We start from the raw sequence: 21,582 nt of genomic DNA, 5'->3' as shown, positions 1-21,582 counted from the left end.
AACGTTTCAATACTGCATTGAAAGGATGCGCACGTCTAGGGTGGAGGTGGGGTGAATATCAACCCGTGCACCCAATGGTTCCACCAGACCAAGCTTATTATGAGTACAAGTGATTGTATTCCTAAAGAGAAGCCTTGGCTGTGGAGGATGTAATCCGACCACTTGGTCTGTCCCACCCTGGACAATTCGGTTCCCCAATGCATTTACTGCCCACTATTTGACACCCCTCCTTGGAGAACCAGCCCCTTCCCCAGAATCTCATCCCTCATTTCCCTGGACATCATCAGACTTTCATCTTCATCTTCCGGTATTAGTCACACTGTTTCACAGTCATGCACTGTTATTATATATTGCATGGAGCGCTGCCCCACCGTCTCAATTCATTCAAATTCAAATATATGTAATCTCCTTGTTCTTGTTCCACTGTTTTGTTTTGTTGACACCATATAGTACTGTTTTGTTTTGCTGTCATTGCAGCAATTTTTGTATTAATGTCATTGTTTGTATTGTTTGTTTTGTCTTCTGTTCAGAGATGCCCTTAAAGTTTAGGCCCTCAGCACAAGGATGCAAGGTTGTGTGGGATGTGTAAATGTGTTATTGTTAACTGCAACTTACTTCTGCAGGGTACAGTAACAATACAAGACCCTGTTGTTCACAAACCCATCATAGGACCAATAGACCTTCCCCCCTATTTTGACGATCTGAAACATAAGTATCAAAACGCAAAGAGCAAGTAACTTTGTGGGCATGACTTCAGCTTGGTTGTTATTTTGCCAGCGGGATAAAGGACTTTGCGCCTGTCGCAAATCTAAAAAGGGTTGGTCTGAAGTAGCTACATTACTAATGGGTGTGATGATCAGAGCATCATCTCACATTCCCTTTAGAGCAGCGCTTGTTCCATTGCGAATTGCTATCATAACCGGGTTTGCCAGGCTCACGCCAGCGGTTCACAGCCGAGGAGACCGACATTCTCGTCAGGGCCGAAAGATAGAGAAGTGACATTGTATGTGAAAGGCAGAGCAGTTTTCTCATTGCACTTAGTTACCCACTCATGCTGCTCATTCAAATTCTTATTCTTATTTTTACATATATAAAAAATAAAAATGTTATATTTTTTAATTGTTTAGTTCTTAGAATTAGTTTAACTAATGTACTTTTGTACTTAATTTATACCCGTATATGTTGATTGTTTGCACCTTCCCGCCACAGTAAATTGCGTATTTTTGTAACATAGGCTACATGGCGAATAAACCGAATTCTGATTCTGATGGTTATGGGAGAAGAAAACTAACCAAATTAGCTTCGGTTAAACAGTCATGGGAGGAAATTGCCACAGTTGTTACAAATCAAGTTCACATACATAGAAATTTCTTATGAAAATCTTTTTATAATCATTGAAGAAATGTAACACGCCATAAATCAAAACAATGTAACGTAGCTTCGCAGATAGAAGACCCTGGCCTTGCCAGCAGTGGGCACGGACCAAGCTTGCGCCCTTATAATAGCATCTCAATAATGCGCCATTGACTTTAGACCACTTTTTTCCTGGTCAGTAGCGGAATTGTTTTTCGGAAACTGCAAGATAGCACCAGGGAACGTTTGCGCCAGAACACGCCTCCTTTTTCGCTGAACCGCCCACGGGAGCGCAAGGTCATTTCGACGTGCGTCTGTGGAGGGAAAAGTCGGCTTTGCGTCGAGTGCAAACTAGGAATGACACTTGCGTCGTTGACTAAGTCATTTGCGCTGGGTGCAAGATAGGGCCCCTTGTGTGAGAGATATTAGCTGTCATGATGAAACGTAACAAACACTTATGCTAATGAAACGGACCAAAGTATTAGAACCTCAGTGCTGAGCTACTCAATGTGGATGGTGGATGGATCGTCACCCCAAACCCTTTCACTTAACACCCCGCTATGCTTTGCAATATGCAGATAAGCTTAATCAAGTATTGGAAAATAGGAAAGTCTACCAGGCCACCACGGTTGAGTTTTGCACATGATGACATTTAGATATAAGATGGAAATTAACAATACCCTGTTCTGTATTTGTGATGGTTCTACTGTTACAATGCATACTTGGGAAGTGTATGATTTAGTAGCCTAAGGTGTTTTTGAAAGGTTTGTATTCTATCAGCACTTATGTTCTTCCAGTTCTGTTTCTATTGAATATTTACAGTAGTGTTTCCAGTATGGATTGTGTTGGGACTTTGTCAGTCCCACAGGGGGAAATGTTGTGGAAAAAACATTACATGTAATTATGAAGATGGAGAAAAGGGTATAGATTATATCATTGAAAATGAACCTCTTAATCACCTTTTTACTTTTATATGCTATATTACTAAAACCAGATGCAAAGCTGTTGACTGATTAGTATTACCACTTACATTTATGCATTTAGCAGACGCTTTTATCCAAAGCGACTTCCAAGAGAGAGCTTTACAAAAGAGCATAGGTCACTGATTATAACAACGAAGTAGTCAAGTAGAAAAGCAAGCAACAGTAAAAAATATTTCACAGCGAGTACAACAATTTAAATCAGTTACCACTAACCAACAAGAGCAACAAGTCTCTAAGCAAGAGTCATTGTGATCCTTGAGGAAACTAACATTGGGTCCAGCAAACCATTCTTAAGTACCGGTGTACTCCCGGAACAAGTGCGTTTTGAGCCTTTTCTTGAAGGTGGAGAGAAAGTCAGGAGCCAAACAGACATTTTCTCTTTTACAAGCTTCTTTGTACAAAATAAACAAATGTGTTAAGAAAATGTGTTCTACTCCCATGCAAAGAGGGCTTTGCTGGGATGCCTTTACTCCACATGTAATAGCCTGGATTGATTTTTACTCAAGGGATGACAGTTTTATTAACCTCTTCTGAAACCTTGGCTCGCCGGCTCGCTGAAATGGGTGGCGCAGAAATGCTGCGCCACCCTCCCTCAGTGAGAACGCACTCAAATGAAAACATTTTTTTTTTAGACTGCTACACATATGATACCTCGTTGGAAAGCTACGATTCTTTAGCCTGGTCCTAACCAGACCCTCGTACATTTCATTTGTACAGAGGGTCTGGGATCTCTCGATTGACAAACGTTAACTTCCTTGAAGGCGGGTCCTCTGTTGAAGTTTAAAACTATTGGATCCGCCCAGAGCCACTCTGATTTGCCATAACCAATCGCAAGCGTTCGCCTTAGCCAACTCCTTCACCACTACTGTAACAGAGCTAGCTGCCGTAGCTGGAAAATCAAACTTTTCCCGAACCCTGCGGGGAAGAGGGCCACAACATCATGGCCACCAACAAAACTCAGCAAGGAATGTTCTTGCTCCGGCTTTAACCTATATTCGGCAGCGGTGCCACAACCGCAGAATAGTTTCGCTCGCATCTTTCTCCGCCGCCATTACTGAACTACTCAAACAAGTGCACAACATTAACGTCATCGTTCTCAGCCACTCCCTCTGTTCGCTGATTGGACCTACACATTTTTTTTTTCTGGAAACCGACTTCAGAACCGAGCTCCCAGACCTAGTACAGAAGCAAAATCCACATTGAGCGGAAGTACGTAGGAGGGCAGAGCCAGGCTAACGATTCTTGTGCTTCCATTGAAATAAACCAATTCAAGCTCAACTCGCAACAGAAAGTAACGTCAACGTCTTTGTCCGGTGACCGTTCCTTCAACAATGCCAGAGAAAAAAAGTTTTACTTACCTACGATTACTTAGGAATGTTCCAGGTATGCACATAACTCATCAAAACCTCATCTGCTTACATTCCCAAGGGTCCAAAGTATCAAACCATGTCGAGTAGTTGTCCAAACAATGAATTATATCCACACATAGCCACGATCTTGTTGCTTCATTCTTCCTTCGTTAAATTATTATTTTTCAGTCTCTAAGTTAGTATCGCTTATAGGAAGAGATCTGGGACGAGTTCAAAGGGGGAATAGTATTAAAATGGCCGCTACACTCAGAGGTTTCGATTGACATATCGATTTGACCAATAGGAGCTTCCATGCCACGGTGACAGCCCTCTAAAGCCAACCAGGTCTGTACGTCCTGCCCCCACCCCCCCGCCCCCTCTACACAATTTTTTTCTAACTGGCTTCGACTGGCTCTGAAATGAGCTAGTTATCCTTGTAGCTTAGCGCTAGCTGTAAATGGCGATACCCCATATGCCAGGTTTTGTGGAGCCTTCAAAATAAAAGTCGATTGCGCAAAATGTCAGTCTTCTTTGTATGCCAATCCTGGGAATCAGATAAAGCACTCCAATGTGTTCATGCTTCAGTTTTTGTGTTTCAGTAATACTAATGAGGGCTGTTATATGTGATAGTTCTAAGTACCACCTTTCATTAGAGATAACAATTATACCTTTTTATTCTAAGAATTTCACCTTGGTAAGAAGGGTCATTTTGGAGTCTCCAAAAGGCCCTTTTAGAAAACGCCTGGATTTACTCTTATAAAAACGTGTCAAATATGAATATATTGTGGTATTATGTTTGACTTTTGATCTGAATTGGGTAAGGCTTCAACCAGTGGTCCAATTCTGTCTTCCAGCTAATACCTACCACCTCTAGGCCTCTTCAGGCCTGTGTTTTCAAAACAAAATCAAGGCAGATATAGAAACTTTCACTTTCCTTGTGTTCAAGCTTCTATTTCTCAACACCAGTAGGACTGACAGGGGTCCTGACAACAAGGAACATAACTTCAGTGTCAGCTTTCAAAAAAGTCAATTTACATGCATCTACTCCAAATGGTTCAAGAACTGCAGTCAATTTACTTTGGGTATGCTGTTTCTGCGTTTTTAGGCACATTTAACAGGTTTCAGAAGAGGTTAAGGTAGCTTGACATGTTTAAAATGGTCAATATTGTAAATATGGTAAGGAATGTAAGAAATCTAACATTGATGTGCTTTCTGTTTTGCAGTACTATGTTTGCAGTGCTTAACTTTCCAAATGAAGAAAACTGTTAAGCTGTTGTCTCAGAGTTGGTGCACAAAGAACAGATGTTATTGGCCTCCATATAAAACCCAGGAGAGATTGCGGAAGGCAGTGATCTTGCATGAAGTTCCAGACATTAATACATGGGAGGTGTTCTCAATGGAGATATTGAAGATCAAGGGTGCGTCCATTAACCGAATATTTTCAAATGTCAGTTTGTACACAGAATGTGTACAGAATTGTTTATTTTCAGATTTGTATGACAAAGCACATGAGTGCCTGGTTCAAGCTTAAAAAGGTTCAGGTCTTGAAACAGAACCAGAAACCACACAAAGGAAACGAAAGTAAGATTTACAGTTTTTAACTGTTGTTGCAATTCATGCTTGCTGTCTTTCCCAGGCGAAGTATGACCAGACTGACTGAGGAGTCCGACGCTGCTGAACAGCCCTTCCCCCCAGTGCCGAAGCCCCCCAGCTTTACCACTAATAAAAGTATGTGTAAGATGTTTTTTCTGGGCCATGATCCTTTTATGGAATTATTATTATTTCTTGAACATAAATTGCGGTATTTTCCACCCTCTGCTGGCAAAAAAATATATTGCGATTGTGCCACTCGTTCCGTGTACTCTGTTGGGGTGGCACAAGATTTATTTGTTCCGAGGGGGTTGGGTAAGTGAAGAAATCGCCCGGGGCCGACAAATGTACTAGGACCGCCACTGTCACTTATGGACCTTTGTTCAAAATTAAGCGAGATTCCCATGTTATCACAGGCCAGCTACATTGTTTAACTTTTATTATTTGTGTATCCAGTGAAATAATGCTGTTGACAGTCTCTTTGGCGGCATGTTTGATTCCAATTAGTTAACAGCTTGAGATACATAACAATCCAATTACTTGGTTGGAAATAACTGTTGTAGACTTAAATATACTTATAACGAATGGGTTTCTATTGCGTTTCCTTTTTTTGACAGCTTTGACACAACCTTATGTTTTTAGATTTCCAACGGCTGATTCTTCAGCATCAGAGGGAAATGGCAGAGGAAGTGATTGAGTTGCGCTGCCAGACAACGCTGAAACGTAACCTTTTACTGCAGCTGACCAATGGGACACATTTGGACATGGGTCTGCCAGAGGACGTTCTACTTCCTCTGAATTGATCAGCTAATGCTGGAAGACCTTGAACAAAGGCTTGCTCAAGATGTTGAACTTCAAGAGAAACTGGTAAGCACCAAAATAAATGTTATTGTGCTAACTATGTACAGTAAACTAAAGCATTTGTCCATGATTGGGCATGGTGAACAACTTTCATAGGTATTGCATTTACCAAAAGCCTAAGGTCAGTCCATCTGTGATGATTAAACTGTTGCCACCCCCTCTCATGTATAATTGCTTTTCTCTGCACTCTGTATGATATTACTGTGTAATTAAAGTGCAGACTCTATGAGTATTGTACATCATTTTATACATTATGTACAACAAAAGTAACAGTAAAATGACTATTTGTGAAAACATTTTAATTCTCTATAATAAACTATATTAATATGTGAAAATTATTTTAAAGGTCAGGATTTTGGCTGCTAAAGGGGGAAAGTCCACCAAAGACTCTGAGAAGAGGATGTTCTTCTACATGTTTAGCAAAAACCTAACAAAGCTCTGCAACTGGACTGGTTTGGGCCAGAAGATTGCTTTCAAGGGTCTCATTTTAAAAGAATATTGTCCATAGTAAGCTTGACAACAGACATTATTATTTGTATATTTATTATCTTATCTTCAACAGTTTAGCAAAATACATTATTGTAGAATACAAAACAAAGTATGTTGCCATTGTAGAAAATAGCCTTGACTCCAGAAGGAATTTGAATTCCACAAGGGAGCATTTTGTCTCTAATAATTATAGCTAAAATAATGGGGGTAATGCATTCCATGTGGGAAAGTGGGGGGGCATTGAAGGGCTGGCCAAACCTGTTTGAGTAACACTGTATTAAACGATCTTCCATGATTTCAGGAGCAATTATAAAGAACCTAGGAACCAGAGATGCAACAGAAGGGAGTCTCCAGGAAATTGCATCCAAATACATGAAGGGAGCTGCAGACAGAGATGGGGGAAGAAGATACAGACATAAGACTGTGTAGCACACTTGTATTCTATACCAACTACTTAATCTTTTGAAAGATGTGTATATATGTTCATTATTTGTTTGCACTATGTTCACTATTTGTATTTCTTGCACTTTGTATTTTTTATACTATTTGTATTTTTATATTGTATATTATGGCCATTTTATATTTCATATTCTTTATTTTTATTCTAAATTGTACATACTTTAGCCCTTTAGCATTAGTGAGACTTTGTACCTTTAGTAAAGGTAGACCACATATTTAGGTTAAGATTCCCTTACGGAAGGAAAATATATTGCAGTATATTGGAAAATATCATGTGATATATTAAGCAATATATGTCAATATATGGGATTTAATATTTATATTGTACAATACATTGCAACATATTAAACATTAATATATAATATATGTGTTTATATATCCCAAATTATGAGCAATTTTATATCTATAAATACCTCCATAATGTATTCCGATTTATATGGGAAAATGTATTGGTAATATATGTAAAGATATAGTGTCACATGTATGTTTAATATATGTTAGAATATATTTTAACTATATGTAAAAAATATAGCTGCAAGCAGCAATGGTGGATTCCTCCTTCAAAATGGCAAAATATTGTAAAATTGACATAATAGATAGTTACACCGGGATTACCCAGAAAACTAGAAACTGTTTTGTTAACAAACAAAAAAAATGCCTATGTCTGGAGTTGAACCTGGAACCCTCTATTTACCAGCACAACCTCTCTTCCAATTGAGCCATTCCAAAATCTAGACTTTGCAGTTACTAAATAATAAAATAAGACGTTTCTCCTATGGCAATCATAGTCACATTTGGTCCAAGCTCAAACAGCTCATTATATGGAAAAATATTTGAAATATATAATGACAATGATCGCTTCCAGCAAACTTCTTTTGAATAAGCCATTTCCCCCTAAATAAATGTCAATCTTACGGTATTTATGTTTTTGGGGGCACATTTTCAGCTAGCAGGTGGTACTGTTTGAATCGGGATTCCATTCGCAATATGACCGTAGGCCAAGAAAGAAGAATCTCACATGAAGAAATCATCATCCTGTTTTCAAAATATAAACAAAAAAGGACCATTAGAATCCAAATGTATGGAAACAAACTTTTTCTCTAACTTCTCCACCCTTCTTAACCCACCTCCCCCACCCTCTCCCTCCACCCTGACAGCAGACGACTTCTCCTCCTTCTTTGAGAAAATAGTCGCCGACATTAGCAGTCGGTTCCCTAAACCCACCTTTCCTACCCTCTCACCCTCCATGACTGACCCAACTAAATGTCTAAACTCTTTCTCTCCCCTGTCCGAGGCAGAGCTCTCTGACCTCATTCTCTCTCATCGCCCCACCTCCTGTCCCCTTGATCCTGTCCCCTCCCCTCTCTTTCAAACCATCTCCCCCTCTATCATAACTTTTCTGCTCCATGTTCTAAACTCCTCTCTTACCTCTGGCACCTTCCCCTCTGCCTTCAGGCCAGAGTTACCCCTCTACTCAAAAAACCCTCCCTTAACCCTGCCGTCCTCCAGAACTACAGACCGGTATCACTGTTACCCTTCTTCTCTAAAACAATTGAATGTGCTGTATCTAACCAACTGTTAACTTTCTTTCTCAGAACAACCTGCTTGACCCCAACCAATCGGGCTTCAAGACCGGCCACTCCACAGAGACTGCCCTCCTTTCAGTCACCACTGCCCTCCAGTCTGCCAGAGCGGCTTCGAGGTCATCCGTCATCATTCTGCTGGACCTTTCTGCGGCGTTTGATACGGTTAACCACCAGATCCTGCTCTCCAGACTCTCTGAGATGGGGATCACTGGCACTGTACTCCAGTGGATCTCATCCTACCTGTCGGGAAGATCATACCAGGTCTCCTGGGGAGGCAAAGTGTCAGACCCTGGCCAGCTCTCCACTGGTGTCCCACAGGGCTCCGTCCTTGGACCCCTCCTCTTCTCTCTGTACACCACCTCACTTGGACCAATCATCACCTCCCATGGCTTCTCCTACCACTGCTACGCTGACGACACGCAGCTGTACCTGTCGTTCCCCCCGACCGATCCGGGGATCTCAGCTAGGATTGAGGCCTGCCTCGCAGACATCTCCGCCTGGATGACCGAGCACCACCTCCAGCTGAACCTTGCCAAAACTGAACTTCTCATCATCCCGTCCAAAACCTTCATCTCCCACGACCTCTCAATCACCCTGGGATCTGCTACGGTGACCCCCTCATCCTCTGCCAGGAACCTTGGGGTTACCATGGATGACGAGCTCTCCTTCACGGCCCACATTGCTGCGGTCTCCCGGTCGTGTAGATTCACCCTCTACAACATCCGGAAGATCAGGTGATACCTGTCTGAGCACTCCACCCAGCTGCTTGTCCAAGCAATGGTCCTCTCCAAGTTGGACTACTGCAACTCGCTGCTCGCCGGTCTCCCAGCATGCGCAACCCGCCCTCTTCAGAGGATTCAGAACGCAGCGGCCCGCCTGGTTTACAATCTACCCAGACGTTCCCACGTTACCCCGCTCCTCATCTCCCTCCACTGGCTACCCATAACGGCCCGCATCAGATTCAAGACCCTGGTACTGACCTTCCGAGCAGTGAACGGGACTGCACCCGACTACATCAAGTCTCTCCTGCAGCCATACACCCCCACCCGCCACCTACGGTCCTCTTCAGACAACCGCCTGGTGGTCCCACCGCTCAAGACCGCCCGGTCCCAACACAAGCTCTTCTCCTGCCTGGCCCCCCAGTGGTGGAATCACCTCCCCACCTCCATCAGAGACACAGACTGTCTCTCCACCTTCAAGGGAAGGCTCAAGACGCACTTGTTCCGGGAGTACAACGGTACTTAGGAATGGTTTGTTGAACCCAACGCTAGTTTCCTCAAGGATCACAATGACTCTTGCTTAGACTGTTGCTCTTGTTGGTTAGTGGTAGCTGATTTAAACTGTTGTATTATATTTATTCCTATTTTTATTGCTTTTCTACAGGTACACTTGCACTTAGAGATTCATGTTGTGTATTGTAATCTGCTTAATTACATGCTCTTATGGTTTCTTCCCTTTAGCACTTATTTTTGGTTGTTCACAATGTGTACTTCTGTTTTTGGCTACCTGCAATGCTTTGGGGCTATCTTGTTGTTATTATCAGTGACCTATGCACTTTGTAAAGCTCTCTCTTGGAAGTCGCTTTGGATAAAAGCGTCTGCTAAATGAATAAATGTAAATGTAACAACTTTGAAACAAATAGTCAAACAACAAATATGGGAGGACATCATAGACACCATCAATTCAAAAGGAGCTCAAAACACTGCAACCCGCAGTATAATCCACACAGAATAACCTGTGTTGCAGTTATACCCCCTATTAAAAGAGGAACTTTTCAGTTACTGTAAAAAGAAATAAACATACTTTTACATGATGTTGTGGGGACTGCTTATGCATTAAGAAGCATAAATGCAACAGATGAGACCATCCATATGTGAGTGTCTTACATATAATCACAAAATAACACAAACAAAAGACAATTTCCTGCTTAGTAAATGTTTATTGGTGTATTTTCCTGTACAATTATATAAACCAGTGGGAGTTAAGAGCTGCTTTTCTCTTTCCAGTAGGCACTCTGTCCATACCGAAATGCTCCATGACCAGGTGCTGTCAGGGTGGTTGAAGTCTCCAGCAGGGTAGAAAGGGTTAGGGGCTCCCAGAGTGCACAGCTCTCATCTTTGAACTCCCAGTCTTGGGTCAGTTCTGGGCACATACACACGTGCAGGAAAGCTAACAATCACACTTAAATGGGATTCCAGAATTCATTAATATCAGTATCACTGGTAATACCTTCTTCTTTTATGTCCTTGTCTGAAACCATTGACCAGTTCTCAGAGATCTGAACACAGACACTGGTCGGTACTTCTGATAGAGCCCTGTGTTTAATTGCAATTTGGAAAGAGAAGGGTAGAGTGGGAAAAATGTTACCTCGTTGTCCATGGTCTGCCAATTTTACTCATCAATTAATATGCTTTATTTGTCACCCTACATCATCTTAAAATGTAGTATTTCCCAGTACAGACCTGTGCGGTATGCTCAACTTTTTCTGTTTCTGGGATGGAACTTTGGAAGGTTTCATCAGTGGAGGCAAACCCTTCAAGGGGCCTCCAATGGAAGCCAGCCTCTAAAAAAACAGTTGGGAGGGGACCAAACTATAATCATAAAATAATGAAGACTCCCAATAAACAGGAAGCATTTAAGGGATCTCTGTCTTATTGGCAAGGGTACATTGTATGTGTGGAGGGGAGGGAGGTAACTGCTATACTTGGTTAACCTTTGGCTGTGCTAGGATGTCATTAGCCAAGTATTTGGTGGGACTGTCCCCCTCTTGATGGCTGTGGAGGTCTGGCAGGGGGTTGTTGGCCATAAGCAGGGTTGTTCTGTCGAGGTTGCTTTCCGAGGCTTTGAACATGAGGGCCACTCGACTCCGGTGGCTTTGAGATCTTCCCTGCAGCTCCATTAGTTTCCTACACTCCATCCTCTCGTTGAATGACTGTTGGCCAGACAGAGAAAGAATCAGAAAGAGAGACAGACATTGACATTATTTGTGAAGACCAACCTCAATCACAGTGTGCCAGCTGTGCGACATTTCTATCCTCGCCAGCCTTGCCTCAGATTCTTCTCGTAGAATGTTCCATATCTCTTGAGAATCCATCACTGTTTTGTGCACATCACACATAAGAGTATTTACTTCCTTGTATTTAATTGTAGCTCCAACACTACAGTATGTAAACAAAGGATGACTGACTGGATGAACATTCTCAGGTTCAAGGTCAAGTTGAATTGTCATATGAACTGGAACATACGTATACACAGAACAAAAAAGCTTTAGTCCATGAAAAGGCCAGGTGGGACTAAACACCAGGGGCCTCATGTATACAAGATTGTGTAGCTTTCATACCAGAAGATGGCGTACGGCCAAAACTTGAAAAGTACCTAAAATTATTATTATTTTAGGGCCGTAAATGCTGTAGGTTCGGAGAACCGGACCATGGCCGAAATTAAGAAGAAATGGTCCCATGTAAAACTCTAAATTAAGAAACGAGTGTTGGGGCATCGTAACAGCATGGCAGCTATAGGGTTAGCGTGACATGCATTTCCTGAGTGATTTTGTCATTCATTTGACACCCTCAAGTTTAACAGAAGTTATTGGTGGCGGATTAAACAAGTAGCATGTACCCGCAGAGCCGGAGAGCTGCAGTTTCAGGATCGCAGTTTCAGTTCTAGGACCCTCGTTTTATCTGACAGCGCCACCTAGAGAATTGGATAACCATGGACCGGAACAAGATAATCAATATTTTTCTGCAGTAGTGTCAGTATGACATTAAATTATAAAAAGAAGAAGAGGAAGTGATGTAGGCTAGCTTGTCTGATAACAAGATGGACGACAATCAGAGAGTAAGTAGCTCATTTGAATTTGTATGTTATGTATAAAACAATTCTAGTGTCTTGAATTGGACAATAAAGTTAATGTTAGCTAGCTATCTTCAACTTTGCTGTCAAAATCATTTCACGACACCGGACTGGTTTTTATAACCACACTTAATTCACATTAGCTACTTTTACCTATAAACTACACTGATTGTCAAACATACAACTGTTAACAACCAAGTTGTAGACAGAAAGTGCTGTTTGTGGGGAATACTGCTTTGGTTGAACTCTTTTTTGTCTTTTGGTGGTCACGAAAATCTAGAAATCCTTCAAAATGTTGCTCTCAGGAGAGGTTGATGGGGTGGAGGGAATGATGACGAGTTGGATGGAGCGATGCATGTGTATTTGCTGGAGGGGTGGATGGATGTGATACTGCAATTGTTATTGTTTATTTTTGTTTTCTGAATTTCTGAATAATCAAATTCCCCAGTTTTCCTTGTTCCTTGCCTCTTTCAAACCATTCAAATAGCCTATCTTGTTGTGATCTAGTGACACGTACGCAATAGTATATTTCGTCATCCAATTCGCTAGGTGGCGCTGTCAGATAAAACTAGGGTCCTAGAACTGCGGTCCTGAAACTCTAGCTCTCCGGCTCTGCAGGTTCATACTACTTTATTAAAGGCCATATGGGAGGTTAACCACCACTGTCGATTAATGGATACATAAAGCACTCAAAATATGTATATTATTCAAGAAATCACCAAATGGTGTCTCAAAATTGTGTTTAAGACCAGTTTTTTTTTCATTTTTTGTGTTAGCATTAGCATATTAGCGCAATTCAACAATGACGTCACGTTGGGGAGTCGTGGAGGAGAGTAGTCTAGTACTAGAACTATGGCGACTGACCGGGATGAAGAAGAGGTGGCAAGAACCACTAATGTATGGCCAGCAGCCGGCCATCAACGGCAAATAAATGGATTGTTCATTGTACCGAGGAGAATGTATGGAGAGTTGATGAAGTGTCCTCCTGGTGAGCTGGTATCATTTAGACACGCAGCAACGACCTCTGGAGCTCGTCTACGAACAGCAGTGCACATACAATTGATTTTTACTGTCAGTGAATAGCACCAAGTGGAAGTCAATGTTATCTTTAATCTAGTGATCATTCAGGGCCTGATATTACTTTTTGAGGCACTACACCAGCCTACATTTACGTTTCACTTTTCCATACACAAAAGTCTGTAATATTATACAAATGATAACAATTAAGGAAAAACTGTATTTGTTACATTAAATATTTACACAATTTCTGCAGAATGAAACACTTTCTGTTATGTACTGTATTGCAGCTTCGTCCCAATATCTCTACAGACCGTGCAGCTAATGTGATGTTCAACACTTGAACGGGGACTTAGTTAGTTTTTTCATTCATTTATTCAATATTTTGCAAAATAATACATAAATGAATTAATAGTTATCCAGTGAAATTAGGGATTTACTAGCAAGGGGGTTTAGCACTTTTGCAAGGCACTGTACTGTATTCATGTCCGATTGGGGGCTGAGCACCCCTAAAATTGCATTGCCAAAATTTTCGCTTTTCATGCTTTGTTTTTGTATCAATAGATAGCTAATTTTGTGCTGGTCGTATACAGTTGTCTGTGGAATCCAACAGACTTAAACTGCCAGTACAGTCGTATTTCTGACTGTACAGACATATAAAGGACATCTCTGGTTTCGGCAGAGACTTGGGTCTCGGACAATATCCTTATTTTTCGGATTGGACGTATAGTTTTGCGTCAAGGTTAACTTGTTTGAGGTGTAGATTCTAGCTACATTTCAGTTATTTTCTGGCCTCAGCAGGGGCGGATTGGCCATCGGGGATACCGGGAGAATCCCCGGTGGGGTTTGGATGGTCCAAAATACCGGCCCAATTCCAGTACCAACCAGCCCTCTGACATAGGGCATCTCATATTATTTCACGTCACAGCTTGCATACGTATAAATTGGTATAAGACCTTTTGAAGTCTAGAATCACTGACTACGTTTTATACTGCTCCTCGCGATCTGTATTCACACTCATGGTGTCTATTTTTCTGACGTGTCTTATGAAATGTGCTCTTACGGACTTCGGAAGTTTAACGTAAGAAATTAAACATAGATGATGTAATTTCTTTGTAATCATTCAAAATGATGCTAAGTCTATGGGTATTTTTCCGAGTAGGCCAATGACTGGTCGATATGTGCGATACATTGAGTGGACAACGCGCCGTGTTTTGAGTGGGCCGCACGCCGTTTACTGAGTGGGCCGGTCAGACAGTATAACTCCCGAGCCATTTTTCCCCCCAGTCCGTCCCTGGCCCTCAGCGCGTTATGCTGGGGACACACTACAGGATAATCGGCCCAATTTCGCCCCTTCCGACAATCCTAGGTAACGTCCCGATTATCTTGATGGTTCTACAGATTATTTTATCAGATGTTTCCTTGGTGTAAGGTGTGTCAAGAGTGACCGAATCTGCTCGGAAGGACGTCGGAGGTGCCTCGATCGTAAATCCTAAATATTCAACATGTTGAATATTTGCAATCAGAAATCCTGATGTGTGGGGGGAATCCCGAGGACAAGCGTCGAGTTTATCACGTGAAACAAAACAATATAAAGCAAGCTGAGAGAAGACGGAAGCATAACAAACGGAGTCACGGCGCAGCACAAAGTTAAATGGAATTGGGCTGTGTTCGAAAACTTAGACAGCTGTCTTAATCCTTGATGTCTTACTAGACAGGTGTCTAACGAGACAGCTCTCTTCGGGGTAAGGTATCTTAAAAACCGTTGTTTTCGAACAGCCTATTAAGACAGGATGTACGTCATGGCGCTGCGTGTACTTGTGTGCTCGCACTAGCGCACTTTGTCAGACGGCAGTCAATTGCATTGAGTTTATTGTCACACTAAGTCAAGTTAAGCTGTATTTAAACTTGTGTTAGATATAGGCTCAATAGCTCATAACATTTGTGTTTGTATTTCAGTCATTTGATAGGATTATGATAAAACGCAGCAACTAGCTAGTGTCTGCTCTGCACTGCGATGCTAGGTACTGTACGTTATCGAAAAGTCTGAGCAAATTTACAAATTAGGAGTATTATCAATAAAATAAGTACATTTTCAGCAACTACACTGCCCATTTCTCGATACATTTCTATTCAGATGCTGATTTACAAGTACCGTTTAGCTGAAATATGAATTGTAAAAACTTAGAGCAATGGCGGTCAAAGGATTCTGTTTAACTTGTTGCTCACGGTAACCCCGCGCACAGAGTTATTGGTAATACGTGCTGCCATTAAGACAGCAAGGCAGCTCAGATGCTCTCTTAAAAAATGACCGTTATGTGACGTATTTCAAGGTATCTTATTAGACAGGAAGAGAAGATTTAAGACATTTCGAACAGACCTCGCTGTCTTAAAAGGAAGGAAGGAAGGACGCATTTTAAGACATTTCGAACACAGCCAATTGGTCTTTGTCAGGTGACGTCACAGTTGCGAAAACCGAAGGGCATTATGGGAGTACCATTTTTCATGTACGCATACAGCGCTGTTCAGTGAGTTTGCTATTGATTCATATAATTTAAGTGTCAAAATGAGACGTTCTTGTTGCGTGATCGGCTGCAATAGAAGATCTCACGACAGCAAAGGTCATACACTTCACAACGGGGATATTTTTTTTTCCTTTCCCACTTCGAAGAAAATATGGGGCAACATGTAGCGGATCACATGGGTTGCAGCGGTCCAGCGCAAAAACATCACCTTTGCCAACATATCGCGTTCTATGTTTGTTTGCGCTCAACATTTTCATCAAGGTAAGATATTTAAGTGATGTTGACAAATTTGAAATATCTAATGTTACATCCACGTGTAGTTTTGGACGAATTATGTGGCACAGGAGATGAATAAAAACAATGCATGGTTGATTATGTTCAAGTTCAAGTCTTTTATTATCGGCAAAACATTTTCTGTTTATACCTTTAAATGTCATGCAATCGTCTTATAGGCTACAGAGCTGTAACATATATGTACTCTTACTTTAGTATAATTTCTGACTAATAGTAACCCTTCTGGTCCCACGTAATGAAGCTTAAACCTTTTTTAATGTTATTGTAGGTCAACCAACATATGACATGATGGAGACAGAAATCACTCGCACCAACACTGCACGCTCTGCAAGGCAGTGTTGACCATCCTGACCAGCCTTGCATTTACAATAAAACATATGAAAATATTTTTCCGAAATGTGTTGTTAAATGTTTTCTTGGGATTTACTTAGACAGCTAAATGGAAACATATATATATATATATATATATACATGTTTAATACTCCAGGGGTATTAAAAGTCATATTTTGACGATTACAATAGTGCAAACTGCAAATCAGTGATCTATCTGAACAGAAAATGTATGCTTAAGTTAATGTCAGTGCAATTTATATATTTGTGCATGTACTGACATTAAAGTCCTTTGGTCGGAATGTAAATCCGCACTCCAATTTACCGCAGTCAGCTTGTATGGATCTATGTCTTGAATAGGGTTGCCAACCGTCCCGATTTGTCTGGGACAAATGTCTATGGGTGATTTTGATTTGTCCCGTCCGGGACAGCTCCAGTCCCGTTTTCCAATCACAGCCTCGCCGGCCAATAATATGCTACTGTAAACGCACCAAAAATCACGCAAACGTTGCGATTGGACACGCTAGTTGCACAGCAGAGGGCGCCGAGTCTGGGTGGCTGGCATCTATCCGATTCGTGCTACCCAGGAGTTGCCCAGGAGCTCTGTTGACATAGACGTAGCTAACGTTAGCTACAGCTTGATGAATTGAGTCATTGAACACAGGAGGAGAGAACGCAACCTTAGCCAGCTAGCTAAAGCTCCGTTGGAAAATTCCAAATGAACGTATGCAGCCTTTGGTGCCGCTTACACACAACAGTGACACTGACATATTGAAAGCTAATTTGAGACAATATAAAGATGGAAAACCAAGCTAAGAAACGTAAACGTAATTACCTTCACAAGACAACGTTTTACCAATTGGACCAATTTTACCAAAACGTATGTTTGTTTCAAGCTCCAAAAATTATTTTTCGCTGAAATCAGCCAAAAAAAATTGGGGGGGGGGGGGGGGGGGGGAGAAAGTGTCCCGCATTTGGGGTTGAGAAAGTTGGCAACCCTAGTCTTGAATGGATGACAATTTCTCAAAGTAACGGTCCCTAGCATTTTTGGTAAGTTTATCGCAGTACAGCCATTTCTCAGTTTTATTGTGCTTCTTCAGTTTAGCGATTTATTTGCTTGTTATCTTCAGTAAATTCTCATCAGTGCTCATCAACTGCACGTTAGCTGTACCTGGAAAATGGCGGCACGGTGACGTCACACAACAAACCCACGTGTCTGACAAAGACCGATTGATTTGTGGCAACAGCAAACCCTTTTCTTTTTTTCCGTGAATTTTTGGTGAAAATCATTGTAAAGACTAACATCACAATTTCTTACTGCATATCGTCCGCCATGCTTATTCTTAAGTCTCGAGAGATTTTGCAAGATTTCTTGTTTTAACAGTTCGGACACTAGTTGGAAATATGTTTGTGTGTGGTGTGCTGTCTTTGTTAAATCATGGCACACCACACACTGTAGGAGCGAAACGGTTAAGTCTAGGATTTTTTGTCTTCATGTGTGTGGTCTCTCACAGTTTGAAGATCTTATAAGATCAAAAAAATCGTTAAGTGTGTCCCCAGCATTAGCAATCATAGCTGCACCATCACCGTGGCAACGACAGGCACCACTCAGTCTCTCAAACAGGTGATTGGTATTAGCTGATTAGTGGAGTCACAAGACTGAGTTTGATAGTATTTCAACCTAATAGAGGGTTTTCACGACGCGTCATCGGACCGGAAGTCGCCATCTTGGAGGCACTCCTCATCACAACAAAGCACTGGCACTTAAGTAAATCCCGAACGTCGTCAAGAAAAATTGTAAATTATTGCCGTGTTTCAGGTTGTACCAATAGGACAGATCGAGAAAAACATTTGGTATATTATCGACTTCCAAAAGTTGTAAAAAACCAGGGAGGAATGCCAGAGATTATCTGAGTAAAGGAGGCGCTTGTGGTTGGCAAAGCTCAACCAAGATCTACGAGGAAAAAATCTGGACAACATCCGTATTTGTTCGGCACATTTCTGTCAGGTATTGTGAAATGTTTATTTCAGCGGCTCATATCACATTTTCTATTGTAATGATAATATTTTTTATAGTAAATAGTAAAAATAATTACTTATTTTATTGTTTTTACTGTGCGCTTATTTTACTGTAAAGCTGACATTGACATAATATAATTCATAACAAACTACTGCATGTTTATGGGTTCGGCGAGAAAACCAGGTAGCCTAGTTAACAATATCGGGATATCCAACTGAAGGCTAGTGATGGGAAGTTCGGTTCTTTTTACTGATTCGGTTCTTTGAATCTCGTTCAGTAAAATGAACGAATCTTTTTTCGAGTCATTTGTTCATTTCAGGGGGGGGGGGGGGGGGGGGGGGGGGGTTGGGGGCTATACGTCCACTGCAAAGGACGTATAGCCCCTATACGTCCACTGTAGGTTAGTGCATGACATGTGCACCAGCAAATACTATTTCAAAATAAATTCCTGCATTAAAATAATGTATCATGAGTTTGTATGATTTGGTCATGTATTATCACACTAGCATTTAATTATCACGTCAAACAATTACACTGCACTAAACTGTAAGTGTAAATGTAAAGTGAAAATAACAAAACCAGTCAGTATGATGACTTGAGCGAATATCATTCATTCACGTCTTACTAAAACAGCGGCCACGCGAAAGGGAATAAGGAAACTGTTTCCTCTACTAAAAAATACAATGCAGGTCACGTGAAAAAAGGATCCAAAGACTCGTAGAAAGACCGAGTCGGGGAAGGAACTAATCATTCGTTTCCTCTAGCTACAGAGCCTATGCAGGTCACGTGAAAAATGATCCAAAGACTCGTAGAAAGACCGAGTCGGGAAAGGAACGAATCGTTCGTTTCCTCTTGCTACAGCCTATACAGGTCACGTGAAAAATGATCCAAAGACTCGTAGAAAGACCGAGTCGGGAAAGGAACGAATCGTTCGTTTCCTCTAGCTACAGAGCCTATGCAGGTCACGTGAAAAATGATCCAAAGACTCGTAGAAAGACCGAGTCGGGAAATGAACGAATCACTCGTTGAGAGGACTCGTTACTCCCGAGTCCTTATAAGGATTCGTTCAAAATGAACGAATCGTTCACGAACGACACATCACTACTGAAGGCAGAATCACCGGGTTGTCACGGATCCAAGTAGAGGGAGCTAACTGGTAGGGATCTGCACCGCCAATAAATCCTAATTTCTCAAAATATCGACCCTTTTCTTGTGGTCCAAGTCCTTCCCTATATGCCTTTGGATCTTGGACGCGTTTTGATGACCATTTTCGTCGTTTAGACATGGCTACAGTTGTACCAAATAGTATAGAATATACGTTCTTTGGTTGTTCTCCGTTCAGTTGTTTACACCGAGTGCCTCCAATATGGCCGCGCATCCGGGTTACCGCCCAGAACGTGACGTCGGTGAAAACCCTCTATACAATTTACAAGAGGTGACTGCAGGTGCTAATATCTATTTTACTACTATTGCTAATGAAACTGTTTTATTCTACTACGCCACTGAGTGCGTTTACTTGACCATGAGAAACCCGATTACCTGCTCGCAATTGTCGGTTTATGCCAATAATACGATTACTGCGTTTACATGCGTATTTAGTTATGCTATTACTCAAACTCGTCTACATGATTCATTTTATTAATCGTTGTATGGTCCACGGACAAAACTTGCACCATCATCCTTCTGCAACAAAGTGTCGCCGTGTCTTCCTATATATCGGCCCTACTGCTGTATGATTCATTCAATCAACACATTGAATCCTACTAAGAAAGCCGAGTAAACGCACTCAATGATAGGCTACATCTGCTACTGATATTACTATCCCAACTATAATTTCAGCTGTTAAAACTATAATATTCTTGTTACGACTAGCTAGCCTACTTCTTCTGTTTAACAGTTCAGCTTTCAGCTTCTCCCGCATTGTAGGCTATTTAAGCTCTTGGTTACATGATGCAGTTCAGCTCCCACACTGCCTCTTGAAATTCAACTATTTCTTCGATTGCTTCACAACGTTCAAACTTTTTCTCCCGCATTGTATTTAAGCACTTAGCTAGTTAGATGATGCAGTTCAGCTACACTGCCTCTTTCGTGTAACTCACACATTTTTTTAATTAATGTCATCTTTCAGCTTGTGGGTATTTTCTCATTTCTGTATTTTCAGCCATAATTTTTTTTTTTCAGATTTCAGCATTCCAACGCATTTTCAGCAGGAAATGCATTTTCTAGTTTCTTTAAACAGACTGACTCTCACCTTTGGCTTTCTGATAGATCTCACGGGCCTTTACTGCTATAGGTACATCCCCTAATTTGAGTACTGACTCTGAGGCTTTCTTTCCTGAAGTCCTGTATCGTTTGAAAACAAACAATACATGATATCTAAATTATCACATACACTTTATAATGAAGTATACTCTAATGTACATTATCACTACAGTACTTAGTTACACAAACCTACAAAACTATAGGCTATGGTTTTGACAAACCCTTACTTTCTTGCCATCATCCACAACCGTTGAAATTAGAGTAGAAATAAACTGAGAATGTTAAATTGTCATTCAGAAAATAAAGTGAGGGCATGTCTGTCTCCACTTCTGGAATGTCAGTATGCATTCTTAATCTGTTCAACAGTCTGAAGTGATGTCATAAAGTAAGGGCATGTAAACAAAGGTTAAATAGCCACCTATATGACGCACACTCATTAGGATATACAGTTTCTATGGGCTCACCTGAGGGGTTTTACTTTAAACCTTTTTTATACAGGCAAACTAAGAACACGGTTTTTCTGACGATCCATTAATTCAATTAAAATTTAATTAATAAGGATTATTATTTTTTTCTATATTGTAAAATAAAGATTTACAATACTTTATTTTT

At 41.1% G+C, this 21,582-nt stretch overlaps 1 protein-coding gene across 3 annotated transcripts in view; it reads right to left on the bottom strand.

Moving 5' to 3' along the window:
• Window positions 1-10,594: 10,594 nt before the first annotated feature.
• The window catches only part of LOC124469328, a 39,635-nt gene continuing 28,647 nt past the window's right edge, over window positions 10,595-21,582 (bottom strand). The window contains exons 5-9 of one of the 3 annotated variants that reach the window (XM_047022542.1): window positions 20,960-21,051; window positions 11,669-11,766; window positions 11,384-11,602; window positions 11,133-11,233; window positions 10,595-10,985 (exon numbers count right to left, since the gene is read on the bottom strand). In XM_047022542.1, coding sequence (XP_046878498.1) covers window positions 10,853-10,985; window positions 11,133-11,233; window positions 11,384-11,602; window positions 11,669-11,766; window positions 20,960-21,051 — 643 coding nt within the window. In that variant the 3' untranslated portion in view covers window positions 10,595-10,852. Of the gene's footprint in view, window positions 10,986-11,132; window positions 11,234-11,383; window positions 11,603-11,668; window positions 12,228-20,959; window positions 21,052-21,582 lie in introns of those variants that run through there. The other 2 variants (XM_047022541.1, XM_047022543.1) reach the window with 2 other exon arrangements.

Source organism: Hypomesus transpacificus, chromosome 7 (assembly GCF_021917145.1).
Source record: "Hypomesus transpacificus isolate Combined female chromosome 7, fHypTra1, whole genome shotgun sequence".
NCBI classification, from domain to species: Eukaryota; Metazoa; Chordata; class Actinopteri; order Osmeriformes; family Osmeridae; genus Hypomesus; species Hypomesus transpacificus.
Note: the sequence above shows the minus strand (reverse complement) of the source record. Positions and strands in the feature narration are given on the sequence as shown.